The 15506-nt window shown below is 40.8% G+C and overlaps 1 protein-coding gene across 1 annotated transcript in view; it reads left to right on the top strand.

Annotated features, from left to right (window-relative positions):
- MET (MET proto-oncogene, receptor tyrosine kinase) overlaps positions 1 to 15506 on the top strand; it is an 89398-nt gene that overhangs the window by 32170 nt on the left and 41722 nt on the right. The window contains exons 3-5 of the mRNA XM_065408184.1: positions 6007 to 6141; positions 7893 to 8066; positions 13964 to 14124. Coding sequence (XP_065264256.1) covers positions 6007 to 6141; positions 7893 to 8066; positions 13964 to 14124 — 470 coding nt within the window. The remainder of the gene's footprint in view (positions 1 to 6006; positions 6142 to 7892; positions 8067 to 13963; positions 14125 to 15506) is intronic.

Raw genomic sequence — 15506 nt, 5'->3', positions numbered from 1 at the left:
CCCAACTACAAAATTGGGAATAACTGGCTAGGTGGTAGTACTGCTGAAAAAGATCTGGGACTTAAAGTGGATCACCACTGAATATGAGTCAACAATGTGTTGCAGTTGCAAAAAAGGCTAATATCATTCTGGGGTATATTAACACGAATGTTGTATGTAAGACATGGGAGATCCCTCTCTACTTGGCACTGATAAGGCCTCAGCTGGAGTACTGCATCCAATTCTGGTGCCACACTTTAGGAAACATGGACAAAGTGGAGAGAGTCCAAAGGAGAGCAACACAAATTATAAAAGGTTTAGAAAACCTGACCTATGAGGAAAGATTAAAAAAAAACCTGGACATGTTTAGTCTTGAGAAAACAAGAATGATGGGGGACCTGATAACAGTCTTCAGATATGTGAAGGAGTGTTATAAAGAGGACAGTGATCTGTTCTCCATGTCCACTGAAGGTAGGACAAGAAGTAATGGGCTTAATCTGCAGCAAGGAGGATTTAAGTTACATATTAGGAAATACTTTCTAACTATAAAGGTTTTTAAGCTTTGGAAAAGGCTTCCAAGGGAAGTTGTGGAATCCACATTTCTGGAGGTTTTTAAGATCAGGTTGCATAAACGCCTGTCCTGGATGGTCAAGGTTTATTTGGTCCTGCCTTAGCACTGGGAGCTCGACTAGATGACCTCTTGAGGTCCTTTTCAGACCTACATTTCTTTGATTCTGTGGACTTGGCCAGTAAGATCACAAACTACACAGATATGTTGGCCCCCAATTTTTTATTTATTTATGCATTTTGCATCTCTTGGCTACCTCTACATTTCCTTAGTTACAGGCTTGGTCTACTCTTAAAAGTTGCATCAGCATAGCTACGTTGGTGAGGAGTGTGGAAATACACACCTGACTGACACTGCTGTGCCAACAAAACTCCCAGTGTAGATGCAGCTATGCCAATGGAAGAGTCCTTCTGTTGATGTAGCTAATGTCATTGAAGTAGCTAATGTTCCTGCACCTGCAGAAAAACTCCTGCATATACTGTGTTTACACTGGAGGCAGTGGTGACATAGCTATGCCAACATCGGCTCTGTAGTATAGACATAGTCGTAATGTTGGCTGTAGATCAGTTGCATGGGTATTTCACACCATAGTCCCAAGATGGGGGAGGGGGGTATTTCTATTCCTCTAATCTCAGATCACATCACCAGGTAGAAAACCATTTTACTCAGCCTTTGAGCAGCTGATGTGAATTTTATTTGTGGTGAATAATAGATCATTCAGTTTTTTAAGTACCAAATATTCTCTAGAACCATAAAAATAGGGTATTAAATTTACTTAGGATATGTCTACTTTTTGAGCTGGGGTATAATTTCCAGCTCAAGGACACATACCTGTACTAGCTCTGATGGAGTTAGCATGCTAAAAATAGAAGTGCATTTGTGGCAGTGCAAGTGGTGGGAGGGGTTATCCACCCGAGTACATACCTAGCGTCTCAAACAGGATCATACTGGGAGCAGCTAGCCCCTCCCACTGCTCGCACTGCTTCGGCTACACTCTAATTTTAGCATGCTAGCTCAATCAGAGCTATCATGGGTATGTCTCCTCAAACTGGAAGTTACACCTGCAGCTCGAAGTGTAGACATACCCATAGATTGTAAGCCCTTGTGTCAGGAACTGTCTTTTTGTTCTGTGTTTGTACAGTGCGTAGCTAGCACAAACAGATCCTAGTCCATGACTAAGACTCCTCAGTGCTATCGCAATACAGATATTTAATTACAGTAATAATAATACCATTTCTTATATTGTTCTTTGGCTAAAACCCAGAAGTATTTAAGGGTTAACATTGTTGCTCAATCAGAAAGAATGTTTGGCAATAAGAAGAAGCCTGGATTAATGATAGAAAAGAATTCTTAGCATTTTATAGCAGTGGGTATTCGAGAGGAGACATGGCTAATGATCAACTAAAAAGGTATTTGCAGCTGTGGTGTTACCTCTGCTCGTATAATACTAACATTAATCAAGCTTTTCCATGCAGCTTTGCAGTTCATTCCATTTTTCACTCTGTCCTGCATATAAAAACAGAGCTCATCCCCTAATATATTGTTCCAAAGATCATAGCTCTGTGTCGCAGAAAACCATCAAACCTTATTGATTTCTAAAAACTGCATTTTTCTGTGCTGTGAATCAAACCTGAACGGCAATTCTTTACCAAAAATAGCTTTACCTTAAAGAAAAACTTCCCCTGTTGTTTGTTTCTGCCCAAGAGTCTAAACATCCGCAGGCTGTGAAACACTTATCACCATGAATTAACTGGGAACATATTTTATTGACGTTTTGAATTATAGCAAAGTGGGCATTTCTATGGCTAGTTCTGGAGTCGGCCATCTTGCTGAAAGACAATGGCAGTCCTCGAAACCCATGTCCTAGCTCAGGGGTGGCCACCCTGAGCCTGAGAAGGAGCCAGAATTTACCAATGTACATTGCCAAAGAGCCACAGTAATACGTCAGCAGCTCCCCATTAGCTCCCCCTCTCCCCCCGCTCCCAGCACCTCCCACCCACTGACAGTCCCCCAATCAGCGCCTCTCCCTCTCTCCCCGCACCTCCCAATCAGTTGTTTTGTAGCGTGCAGGAAGCTCTGGGGGTGGGGGAGGAGCAAAGGCATGGCAGGCTCAGGGGAAGGGGTGGAGTGGGGGCAGGGCCTGTGGCAGAGCCAGGGATTGAGCAGTGAGCACCCTCCGGCACACTGGAAAGTTGGCACCTTTAGCTCCAGCCCTGGAGTCGGTGCCTATACAAGGAGCCGCATATTAACTTCTGAAGAGCCGCATGTGGCTCCGGAGCCACAGGCCACCCCATCCTAGCTGTTTTAGGATTGGCTTAGCAGTCAGGTGAAATACTTTAATAGTCACAAAATAAACATTTTGTGTACTAGGTGTTTTAAAGATTGTCAGACTGCTCTAAATAATAAAATCCAGTGAGTCTCACTTTCTTATCAAATACTGATATTCGAAATTCCTCAAATAAATAAATAAATAACCTGAGGTGTAACTTTTGGAAACAAGTACCCTTGTAATCTTTGTTTAAATGAGCCTCGGCCCTTGTTGCATAATGGTATCACCTTCCAGCTCATGCCGTATATAATTATGGGCCCAGTCCTGCACATTCTTGCTCTCGGACATGGTGACTGAAATCAGTGGGGCTACTCATGGTAGTAAAGTTAAGCATGTGCCTATGTTATAACAGGATCAGAACCATAGACCTGGATTGTCAAAGGTATTTAGGCACCTAAATGTGGAGGTAGGCATCTAGTGGGATTTTCAAAATCACCTAGGTACCTAACACCTGTTGAAATCCCCTGTGGTTCTACTCAGAGTAAGCAGCATGCACCCAAACAGCCGAGATAACACTGCACTGCAGAAGCCTGTCACCAGATCAGGAATGGATAGCAGTGACATATGAACATGAGGTTCTAACCTCAAACACACTTGTAGCCCTATCCTGGGAGGATCTTACCTACCTTTCACAGATACCGTTTTTACACTTTAGCAATTCTTTTACCGCTTATCATGCCAATAGAGTCTCACTGAACTAAAAACAACGAGGAGTCCTTGTGGCACCTTAGAGACTAACAAATTTATTTGGGCATAAGCTTTCGTGGGCTAGAACCCACTTCATCGGATGCATGAAGTGAAAAATACAGGAGCAGGTATAAATAAATGAACGGATAAGGGTTGCTTTACCAAGTGTGAGGTCAGTCTAATGAGATAAATCAATTAACAGCAGGATACCAAGGGAGGAAAAATAACTTTTGAAGTGGTAAGAGAGTGGCCCATTACAGACAGTTGACAAGAAGGTGTGAGTGCCAACTTTGTCCACACATCTATTCAAGGGACACCATCGTAGGACCTAACCACATCAGCCACACCATCCGGGGCTCGTTCACCTGCACATCCACCAATGTGATATATGCCATCATGTGCCAGCAATGCCCCTCTGCCATGTACATTGGCCAAACCGGACAGTCTCTACGCAAAAGAATAAATGGACACAAATCTGACATCAGGAATCATAACATTCAAAAACCAGTAGGAGAACACTTCAATCTCTCTGGTCACTCAATAACAGACCTAAAAGTGGCAATTCTTCAACAAAAAAACTTCAAAAACAGACTCCAACGTGAAGCTGCAGAACTGGAATTAATTTGCAAACTGGATACCATCAGATTAGGCCTGAATAAAGCCTGGGAGTGGTTGGGTCATTACAACATCTAAGATTAATTTCCCCAATACTAATTTCTCCCTACTGTTAGTCACACCTTCTTGTCAACTGTCTGTAATGGGCCACTCTCTTACCACTTCAAAAGTTATTTTTCCTCCCTTGGTATCCTGCTGTTAATTGATTTATCTCGTTAGACTGACCTCACACTTGGTAAAGCAACCCCATCCTTTCATGTATTTATACCTGCTCCTGTATTTTTCACTTCATGCATCCGATGAAGTAGGTTCTAGCCCATGAAAGCTTATGCCCAAATAAATTTGTTAGTCTCAAAGGTGCCACAAGGACTCCTCGTTGTTTTTGCTGATACAGACTAACACGGCTACCACTCTGAAACCTGTCACTGAACTAAATGAGCCTGAGCTCAGATCATTGACTTTCTTATTCTCTTTGTAAGGTGCTGTGCACACCTCTGGCACCATAAAGGAATGTTAAATAAGGATAATACAATTATTGCTCTTCTTTTTCTTTTCTTTTACTACTTTAATGTTTTTTTTAAGTGCAATATGTTTATGCAATAAAATACGTACCAATCTAAATCCCAGGTTAGAAGTTCTGAGGGCACTCATATTGTATGTTCAATACAGATTTTTTAAAAATTTTAAATATATAATATATAGAGCAAATGTTAATTTTCAAACCAAAGGATTAAAAGGAAAACAAATTAAAATATTGTTACCCTTCTAACACAGAGAGGGGAGAAACTCGCTGGTTTAATATGCTTTTAAATAGACCTTGTTGGAAAAATTCCTTTACTTTTCTCTTAAATGCAGGGAGTTTGACTAAATAGAAACTGAATTTTTTTACAATTGATTTAATAAACACCTGAAATTTAAGAATTATGAACAAGGGATGATTCCTTCTTAGTGTTACAGATGTGATATATTATAAAAGTCTTTCAGGCAGTCATGAGATTGCTCTGTTAAAGCAAAGCATATGTTATAAAGCAGGGGTGGGCAAACTACGGTCCAGGGGCCACATCCGGCCCTCCAGACGTTTTAATCCGGCCCTCGAGCTCCCACTGGGGAGCGGGGTCAGGGGCTTGTCCGGCTCCGCACGGCTCCCAGAAGCAGCAGCATGTCCCCCCTCCGGCTCCTATGCATAGGGGCAGCCACGGGGCTCCGCACGCTGCCCCCACCACAAGTGCCGCCCTTGCAGCTCCCAATGGTCGGGAACCACAGCCAATGGGAGCTGCAGGGGTGGTGCCTGCGGATGGGGCAGCACACAGAGCGGCCTGGCCGCGCCTCCCTGTAGGAGACAAAGGAGGGACATGCTGCTGCTTCTAGGAGCTGCTTGAGGTAAGCGTCCCCCAGAGCCTGCACCCCAACCCCCTCCCATGCCCCTGCCCCAGCCTTGATCCCCTTCCCACCCTCCGAACCCCTCAGTCCCAGCCCAGAGCACCGTCCTGCACCCCCAACCCCTCATCCCCAGCCCCACACCAGAGCCCACACCTCCAGCCGGAGCCCTCATCCCCCTCTGTACCCCAACCCCCAATTTTGTGAGCAACCATGGCCCGCCATACAATTTCCATACCCAGATGTGGCCCTCGGGCCAAAAAGTTTGCCCACCCCTGTTATAAAGAGTGCCTTTATTGCTTCATAATGTATTTCAAGGGGATTAGTGCAACAGCGCTGGTTAGTACTAACCATCAGACAGAGAAAATAGTGGGAATGTGGGATCATTGTTCAATATTCACACCAGTAACATGCAGCCTATTTATTGATTTTGAGAGTTTTTCTTTTTTAGATAGTGATTTCCCGTTCAGAAGCTACTCCACCACATGTGAATTTTCCCCTGGACTCCCACCCAGTCTCCCCACAAGTTATTATTGACCATTCATTAGTAGCAGATGGCTATACTCTGGTTGTCACCGGAATGAAGGTGAGTGGTTCATAATCTAATCACACTTTGTATTATGTAAACCTACATTCGTAGTATCAGCTTTACATAAGAGTGGTTAGTACGGTATTTTGAGTTCTCATAACATGCAACCTTTGCATCCTTTCCAGTCTCTTGGGTATGTTGTTTGTTTCCTCAAAAGCTTTTTTTTTCTCTATTAAACCAACAAGTAAATTAACACTGAGAAATGTGCAAATAATGTGAGAATTGTGATAGAAACCGACAAAAAGCCAGGAAATGCAAATTTAAGGCTGACACCCTGTCCTTAATTCAAGCTCTTGTGAAGAAAAATACACAATGGCTTGAGTAAAGAATAGTGTTTAGAATTTCCTGGTCTTTGTAGATTGGTATTGTAACATTATAACACTATTTAAATGGGGGGTTTGTGGGTGTTTAAAACCAGGGTCACAATTCATATTAAGATTACATTTAGCAATAGCTTGTCAAAGATTAATGAATGATTGATTAATAGATTATATAAGTATGTTACAGGCATGAGTACTATGTGTTATAAATGGTTGAAAGCACATCGGCAGAAGATGTTATAGATGATTATAAGCCATGGTTATAGGCAACCTCTTGACCTGTTGAATTCTCTAACAATCTATAAGAATTGATTAACCATTTATTGAAATATCTATTAATCGTTTACTAATCCTTTAAGAATTACGGTAGATATAAATGTAACCTTAAAACAAAGTATGATCAAAATAGGCTTAAATGTGGCATGGAAATATGGTGAAGTAACTGTATATTAATGAAAGTCATAAAATGAAAACCCCTTGAGGAGCATCTTTGCTCTAAAGCTCTTAACATGGGTTACAGATAACAAGTAAGCTTCACAACATACCTGTGAAGTAGGTGTTATGTTCATTTTACAAATGAGTATACTGATTTACACTGGCTGATTTTTCAAGTGAGTTAATGCAGAGCTGGGAGAGGAAACCAGGTGTTCTCCTGATGCTCCGTCCAATCACAAGACAGTAACCCCTCTTTGTAAGCAACAGCTGTTTGTTGTGACTATCGATATTATCAGTATGGCTTTAGGGTTTAAGAGTGAATTTAGGAATGTGCCAATTAAATTACCGTATATATTCATTCATAAGCCGAATAGTTTTGGTAAAAAAATGACGCATCAAAGAGCGGGGGTCAGCTTATAAACGGGTCTACACCAAAATTTGATGATTTTAAACTCTATGGAATCATTGAATTGACTATCTAATACATTGTCGTTTTGTTTACCTGGAGCGTCTGCAGGCCTGGAGCCCCTCAGCTCCCTGTGGCCGCGGTTCGCCGTTCCCAGCCAATGGGAGCTGCGGGAAGCCCCATTGGCTGGGAACGGTGAACTGCGGCCACAGGGAGCTGAGGGGCTCCATGCCTGCAGACGCTCCAGGTAAACAAAACATTCTGACCCGCCAGCGGCTTACCCTGACGGGCCGGGAGCCAAAGTTTTCCAACCCCTGAAATATAGGGTCGGCTTATGAAAGGGTCATACAGTTTTTGCTATTTTTACCTATCCATTTTGGGGGGGTCGGCTTATAAACGAACAGGCTAATGAACGAGTATATACGGTACTTATCAGATCTTCTAATTACTGAACTAAACTACAGTAGAGGAGTAATTTTCACATTTGAAACCAGAGTAACATCATCATACTTTGCATAAATAAGGAGTTTCTCCTTGCTAGTTAAGATATTTTTGTAAAGATCTGTATATAATTCTCTTATCAATAGATAACCAAGATTCCCTTGAATGGACCAGGCTGTGATCACTTTAAGTCCTGCAGTCAGTGTCTTTCAGCACCTCCTTTCATGCAGTGTGGCTGGTGTAGTGATCGGTGTGTGAGGTCCTGGGAGTGTGTTAAAAGGATGTGGACCCAGGAGACATGTTTGCCGAGAGTTTATGAGGTAAAAAAAATTCCCCCCAAATTTATCTCAGAGGTAGGACTGCACATGTATTTCAAGCATACCTGTCCAACAGAATGTACCTGAGGCCTCTTGAGCCTTCTGAGCCCTGGAAGTCTGCAGATGCTAGCTTTGCAGCTAGCCAGCCTATGCAGTAAAAAGAGCAAGCTGTCTTTTCCCCTTACAAAATCTCAGAGCTTTTCAAGACCAGGAGTCACAGAGCAGTGTGATGAAAAGAATTTGTGTTAATGTAATTGTTTATTCCTGTTTATGCTGCATTCCAACAGTATCAGGATTGGTGGTGTCATCGCATTAGGATCTGTATAAAGATATAGGAAGGCATGGCCCTGCCCCAAAGAGCTTACAGTGTATGAACGCAAATTACACATGGACTACAACCAAATAGATAAAATTTTAATATACATTTTTTCTCTTTTTTAAATTATGATAAATAAAGTTTCCACTGTCTTTACCTTCCCCTCAGCCTAATTACCCTTAACTGGCTGCTGACCTCATGTAAATAAATTTCCCACATTCTGTGCTCCACCGCTCTCCCATTCTGGATTTGTCCCTCTGCTGGGGATCTGTGGAAGAAGCCTTGGTCTTCAATAACTACCATTTACTGTCTCAAATGTGGAACTGGGTCAGGGTTTCAACTGATCTGTTTGTGATTTTAAAAAAAGGAAATTCCCTTCACGTGGTGGGGAGAAGGAGGGCAAGTCAGCTCTCAAAGCCTTCCTCATAGGGAGAATGGGTAGGAAGACTCTTCCTGCTCACAGCTGCTGGAGATGATGTGGAGGAGTTCCCCATCCCATATCACATTTTGATGGATGGCTCTGTCTCTTCTTCCCTCCCACCACCCCTGCTGCTTTTTGGTTTGTGGCACTGATGGGAGAGAAAGGGAACATCTTTGGCCTGATGGCATCCTCTCTCTTCCTTACCTAAGCTCTGTAACAGCGCTTCCAACCAAGGAGACATCTTTAGGCCAGGTGCTTTTTCAAACATCTCCCCAGCCTTGACAGTTTCTTGAGTGTCATTCCCATAGGCCTGGTTGCCATGTGCATGGCCCTGGGGCAGGGCAGAGTCTGTGGCTCTGTCCCTGGGAAAGAGGACAGCTGAAGGCCGCTTTCAGTTGTAGAAAACCCCATAAATGTTAAAAAGTACACAAGAGCAAAATTACACTGATAATCAAAGAGCCCACTAGCTCGTTGCTGTTTTCATTTAGCTATGGTTAAGGCAAGATTTGTATTGGCTGACTGTGCATTTAACCAAATCGTTTTGTGTTAAGTGTGACACAATTATGAAGGCCTTGTTTCATGGAGCAGTTAATACACTAGTAAATGGAGCGGAGAACAAGCATAAAACGTGCTTGTAGCATTTATAGCCATTATTTTTACTGATGTATACAGTGTTAAATTCTTATTCCTTTTGCATGTCTGAACTTATAAATAGGGATGAAACTTGAAAGACTAAGCACAAAGAGAGAGACACTTTTTAAAAGAAATAATATTTCGTAATATTAGGATTATGAATACCAAAATGATTATGGCACTGCTTCTCCACTGTCTTGTGCAGTCATTTACATCTGTGCAAAGGGCTGTAAAATAAGAACGAGAATGTTTTACACTCACTTTGTACAAGTGCACAACCTTCTATGACCTGTGCTATACAGGCCAGACTAGATGATCTAATGACCCTTCTGGCCTTAAAAATCTATGAATTTGTGAATCACACATGTACATGGGTGCATAACACTGGATACAAGGCATTGGAGAATCAAGCCCAGAGAGTCTCCATTGCCATCATAATTAAATATATACATATGATGTTTCTACAAGACCAAACTGTTCAAAGCTATATAACATAGCTTATTTTGTGTGTAGGTTCTGATTTTCAGATATGCTGAGCACGTACATTGACTTCATACAGAGTTGAGTGGACTGAGCCATTCTTAAAACCTCTCCTGGAGAGCCCAGTTCTGCAATCCTTATATTGAGTAGTGCTGACTCATGAAGGTAATCCCTCTGAGTTCAATGCAATGAATCCTTTCAATAAAGTATTTCTCAGTACAAGTGGGGATTGCAGGATTGGACCTCTACAACTTTAAAGAGTGCAAGATCTCATACATTTTTTCATACTTATTTATAATTTAGTGCCCTGTGTTCAAATGTGTGTGTGTGTGTATATTTTAAATTTCAGTAAATATGTGGCAGTGATTGATCTTTAAAGTGACTCTCCTAAAGATTTGCATTTCAGCATGCACAAGTTTGTGAAACTTGTTCCTAGAAGGCTTGGGAGGAAAATAATGCAGCTAAGTGCTTAATTCCCTGTGGATTGCTAGCTGTTAAGGCAAATTTCTTGCTCTGCTTGACCATGACATTTAACATTATTACTGAAAAAATATTTTAAACAGATTATTAATCTTTTTCTGTTCTATCTTTAAACCCATGTGCATAAAATACAAGAGCTAAGCATGTTTTGTTCCTAACAAATGGAGGAAACCTGCTTTGCATGATATTTGACATTCAATCCTAAAATCCCACAAAAAGTAAGCGAGATTTCAGGGAGGCAGAGGGTTTAAATATGTTATATGATATCTTTCACCTGAAGCAGATGCAAGAGATGCTTTGAGGGCCTGATCCAAAGCCCACTGAAGTCAATGGTAAGACTCCTGTTGACTTCAGTGGGATTTGGATCAGGCTCTGAAAAAATCTTTCCCAGTGTATTCCACAGCGTTTTATTCAATGAAAAATCTACTAGGGGATTTTCTCCCTGTAGAGAGGAGGAAAGGAGTCCAATATTTTTCCACTGGAGCCTTGTAGATCTCCCAGTTCTTGCCCCGTTGCTTTAAATATCCCAGCTCTTTACTTGAAGTTTTGGGTCACAGTGACCATTCTCCCAGCTGGAGAGGTCTCAGCAGGATTCTTGCACTCCAAACTGCTGCTTTCCAAACATTCTCTAAATGGTAAAAACAGACGGAATCCCTCCATCGTGGCATATAGAAAAACACAGCTAGCTGTTGGTGAGACAAACAACTCCAATTCTCACAGACAGGGTTTCTCTGAACACTCAACTGTTTGGCACCGTACACCTATCGAAATGCTTTGCAATTATTGCTTATGCCAACAAATAAGTGCATTTTCTCAGCCTGGACACACAGTGCTAAATCAAATCTGGGAGTCTTGGATGGGTCTCATCAGAGATAACTTGGTAATGGAACAAATTGCAATGCTCTATTTGTGGAATTCAGGTCACTGTGGCAGGTGAACTGCACAGGAGAAAAAAATAGGGTTGTGTCCAATCTTGCTTGTTTACTGTGTATAAAGAAGCCCTGAGAGGTTTTGTTGCTGTTTTTAAACAGGGTGGCTTTTTATCTTAGAAATATCAAGAATGTCAGGCCTTTTGTTCCCTGTTTAATAGGAGGACACATTCGAGGTTTCAGATGTGCATTGTGAGCTTTCTTGTCCCTTAATTGAAGGGATGGAGCTGTTGAATCTTTAACATCTTTTCTTCCAACAGTTTATAGGGCATTTGAGTTAAACATGTTGGCTGTTAAAACCAAGTGAAAAAACTGAGTTTTAAATTTTCTGCTTAAAAATCACTTCTGCTCTCATTTTAAGGCCTGATCCAAAGCCCAGGAAAGATGATGGAAAGACTGCCTTTGACTTAAAAGGGCTTTGGATCAAGCCGTGAATTGGGTTTCATTGTTGTTATCTGTGATGTTTTCTTACTCCTACTACTTCTCCACTCGTTCCATAAATTCTTCTAATTAAAACAGGTAGACAAGTCCTGAGTCCTGTTTAGAACTGTTTGTTTTTTGTTTTCTTTTGTTAACACCTAATTAGTGCAAATGCACTATGAAGAGTTCGCAGAAAAGACCTGTTTGTTAAACACCCTTCAGAAGGCTTACAATTCAGTTTCCGTGAGTCCTCCAAGAAAAAGTCTGGAAAACAAGGCTGGACTCTTGATATATTTAAGGTACAAAACAAACAGAATAAAAATAAATAAATGAATTAAAACTCATTTCAAGCCTTTTTATTCAACTTAAAGAATCACACAAGATCAGAAACTTTTTTTATTCTTTAATATCCACTTTTAAAACTTACTGTTTAAGCTTGTTTTGCAGGATGTAATGGCTAGATTTGTTATCCCTTGATTCATGTCATCCCCCAGCATACATTATATGGCTGATGTCACACCCTACCTTTGAGGAATAAGGCAATTTGAGAGGGGTCAGGTAAGTCCCTTCGCTTACAATATTGCATAGTTTTGTAAAGTTTGCTTTTAATTTCCTTATTTGATAGCTGACTGGCTACAAATAGGGATATTCAAATGGTACGGACCTGTGCATTATTGTTCAGACAATGGGATTTACCTCACCCCTACAAAACAATTTCATTCCCTGGTAGGGCTCCAAGGTGAGTGTTACCCCAAAGGCAGAGAGCATGCTGAGTTACATGGAGCAGGGGCAATGATACAAAGTCAGTCTCTTTGGGGACCTAGAAACAAAAAACAAATAAGGAAAATGTAACTCTGAGAACCAGTGAACACAAACCCTTTATGGCCTAGTTCCCCATACTGTAGAAGGTGTAATACTGGCTGTAGTATAATGTGCTGAGTGGCTATGTGGGCATCTCTGTTTTGCTCTTACTCCATTCCCCCAACCCTTGGATAGGTCCCCTGTGCTTTGCTCAGTCACAGCCTGATCCAAAGCCTGTTGAAGTCAATGGAAAGACTCCCACTGCTTTCAATGAGCTTCTTCTGGTTTTTGATGACAGTAGTAAGTTTCACTGTATAGAATATATGATATAATTCCTGTGAAGTATTTCTCAACAGCTTTTTACCTACAGTTTCATTTGTGAGATTCTTCATGTATAGCTACTAGGAGACTTGAAAGGAAATGAGCCTGTCTTACTGGATTTTAGATGAAATAATAGCCACATAGTTCTTAAGCAGTTTTCTTTCAGCTTGAGAGTGTAGAAGTAGAGTTTATGAAAGGCACAATTGTATTGGATTTTAAGGACAAATATGCTATCACTAGGAGCATTAAGCCAAAGACGTTTAAGTACTATGATCACAAGTGTAAGTTAAGTCTTTTGTTCCCTGTTGATTATCTGGTAGTGACTGGAATGTTTGCAAACTTAGGCAGTATTGTTAAAAGCCCACATCAACCCTAAACCCCTGTGTCTTTTAGACTTTCATTGGCAGTGCTTTGCTGAATACCTTAACTGAGGTTTGTACAACTTCTATAGTGTTCCTACATTTTTCCCACCATTGTTCTATTTTACAACACAATTTACAATATATAGAAAAAAAGCATTTCCTTTCTAGATTGTCAGTATGTTGCCGAGAGGTAGTTTATTTTTAACTCAGAATTAGAAGTAAACAAATGTAACCGATTTTAGTCAAAGAATAGTAGAAGTCTTATTAACTTTGTAACTGCCAAAGCAATATCTGATTAAGACATCTTTGAAGCTGCTCCATTGTGCATACCTGCCCTTTCATCAAGCTAACAAAAAAGTTACATGGTCATTTTTGGACTCTTTTGTTCAGCATTCAGCTTGTAATAAAATACATACATTGTATGTTTAACATACCAGAAATGGGATGTAAAAGACAAGATCAGGAGGATTAAAAAGATTATTACAATGCACAGCTTGTTCAGTGCCCCTAAACACTATCCCTCAGAGCTTTCTAGCAAAGGTTTTGTTATTTATTGCTACTGTCTGAGGAAGCCCATAATGTGATGAATGAAAGGTGATGAACAATTAAGATAAATGGTAGGATACCGTCTACCAGATGAAGAGCTTCTATAAAACTATTCTTCTCCTTTGCACATTATATAAAATTCATCTGAAGTTCTAGCAAAACTGATATAACAGTATATGTTTTTCTTATAGATTGTCCCAAGGAGCGCTCCATTAGAAGGCGGAACAAGACTTACAGTGTGTGGCTGGGACTTTGGATTCAGCAAAAATAATAGATTTGACTTAAAAAATACAGCAGTGCTTATAGGAGGAAAGCCTTGTACTCTGGAAGTAAAAGTCAGCAACAAAAACAAGTAAGATACTTAAAATGCCCTGCATAGTAAATCCCTTAGAGTCTTCACTTGCTGGATTGTAGCCCTCCAATAGCATCTGGCTTCCTCCAGTTCCCAGGTTTCAGACCCATACAATAGTATAGAAACAGCATTAGTCTTAGGCAACAATCTCCTCAGAAAAGGGGAATCCACTGAGGGCCTCCATGTCGGAGGTCTGATATCCTAGCTAAGGCTGATAGTTCTTTCAGTAGTCGTTACTGCGATTGACCATGAGGTGTGCTGCCACGTCGGTGGGACCTGGCAAAGGTGAAAGGGTCTTAGGAAAGTTCTGCTTGTTACTGTTAGTGAGGTCCAAGAAGGTGGTATTGAATAACTGCTCTTCATAACTAAGATGTCTTAGTCAAGGTCCCATAGGGCTCGCTTTTACCATCTCTCCCTTTCAAATTTGAGAAGCTGCTGGGGAGATGATGAGGGGATACATGCATTATTGTCATCAATAGTCTGATGACTCTTTGTACATCTCCTCTGCCTCAGACACTAACAAAACTGTTTCCGTATTTTCCCAATGTCTGGCAGAGGGACCAGGATGAAAGTCTTAAGCTCACTGTGGCCAAGACAGAGACATTGATTAGCATCTTGCGGAACTGGCAAATTCTATGAATATTCTCTTTCAGCTGATGACATCTGCCAATATATTGATAAAGCAACCTGCTGTTTCAGGGTCTTGCTAGATACATCACTACCCATCTAGTTCAAGATAGACAATGCCATGTATAGCCGCTGTTGCTATCTTAAGCTACGCAAAGATGTGCTCTTTTCTTTCTAATAGAGATGTCACTGCTATGCCATGATAACTCTGTCTCCTGAATAGTTTAACATGGCAAATAAAACAATGTAAGGAAAAGAAATTGACCATATATATATATAAAATGTATTGATGCATATTGCCATCGCATTCTAATTTATTTTTTCAGTAAGGTTTAAATTAAAACAAGAAGCTAATAGTTGTACATTTTTGCTGCCTGACAAAATTCAGATGTAAAGGGAAATTTTTAAAACAAAGTAAACATTACATGTATAAGCTACATTGGTTTTCTGTCACATGCTCAGTGTTTTCAGAAATATAATATTCAATATATCAACATAATTTTCCCTGGCTAAATACAAACACTATAGTGATGTGAAGTTTAGTGTGATACTAAAGAACTTGCATCTGAAGAAGTGAGGTTCTTACCCACGAAAGCTTATGCTCCCAATACTTCTGTTAGTCTTAAAGGTGCCACTGGACCCTCTGTTGCTTTTTACAGATTCAGACTAACACGGCTACCCCTCTGATAAAGAACTACAGTTCATTTTATTGTTATTTCTAAAGTATCCATCACTCAGATGGATTTATGATTTTT

The sequence above is a fragment of the Emys orbicularis genome, chromosome 1 (genome assembly GCF_028017835.1).
Source record: "Emys orbicularis isolate rEmyOrb1 chromosome 1, rEmyOrb1.hap1, whole genome shotgun sequence".
Classification (NCBI taxonomy): domain Eukaryota; kingdom Metazoa; phylum Chordata; order Testudines; family Emydidae; genus Emys; species Emys orbicularis.
This window is presented reverse-complemented; position numbering and strand designations above follow the sequence as displayed.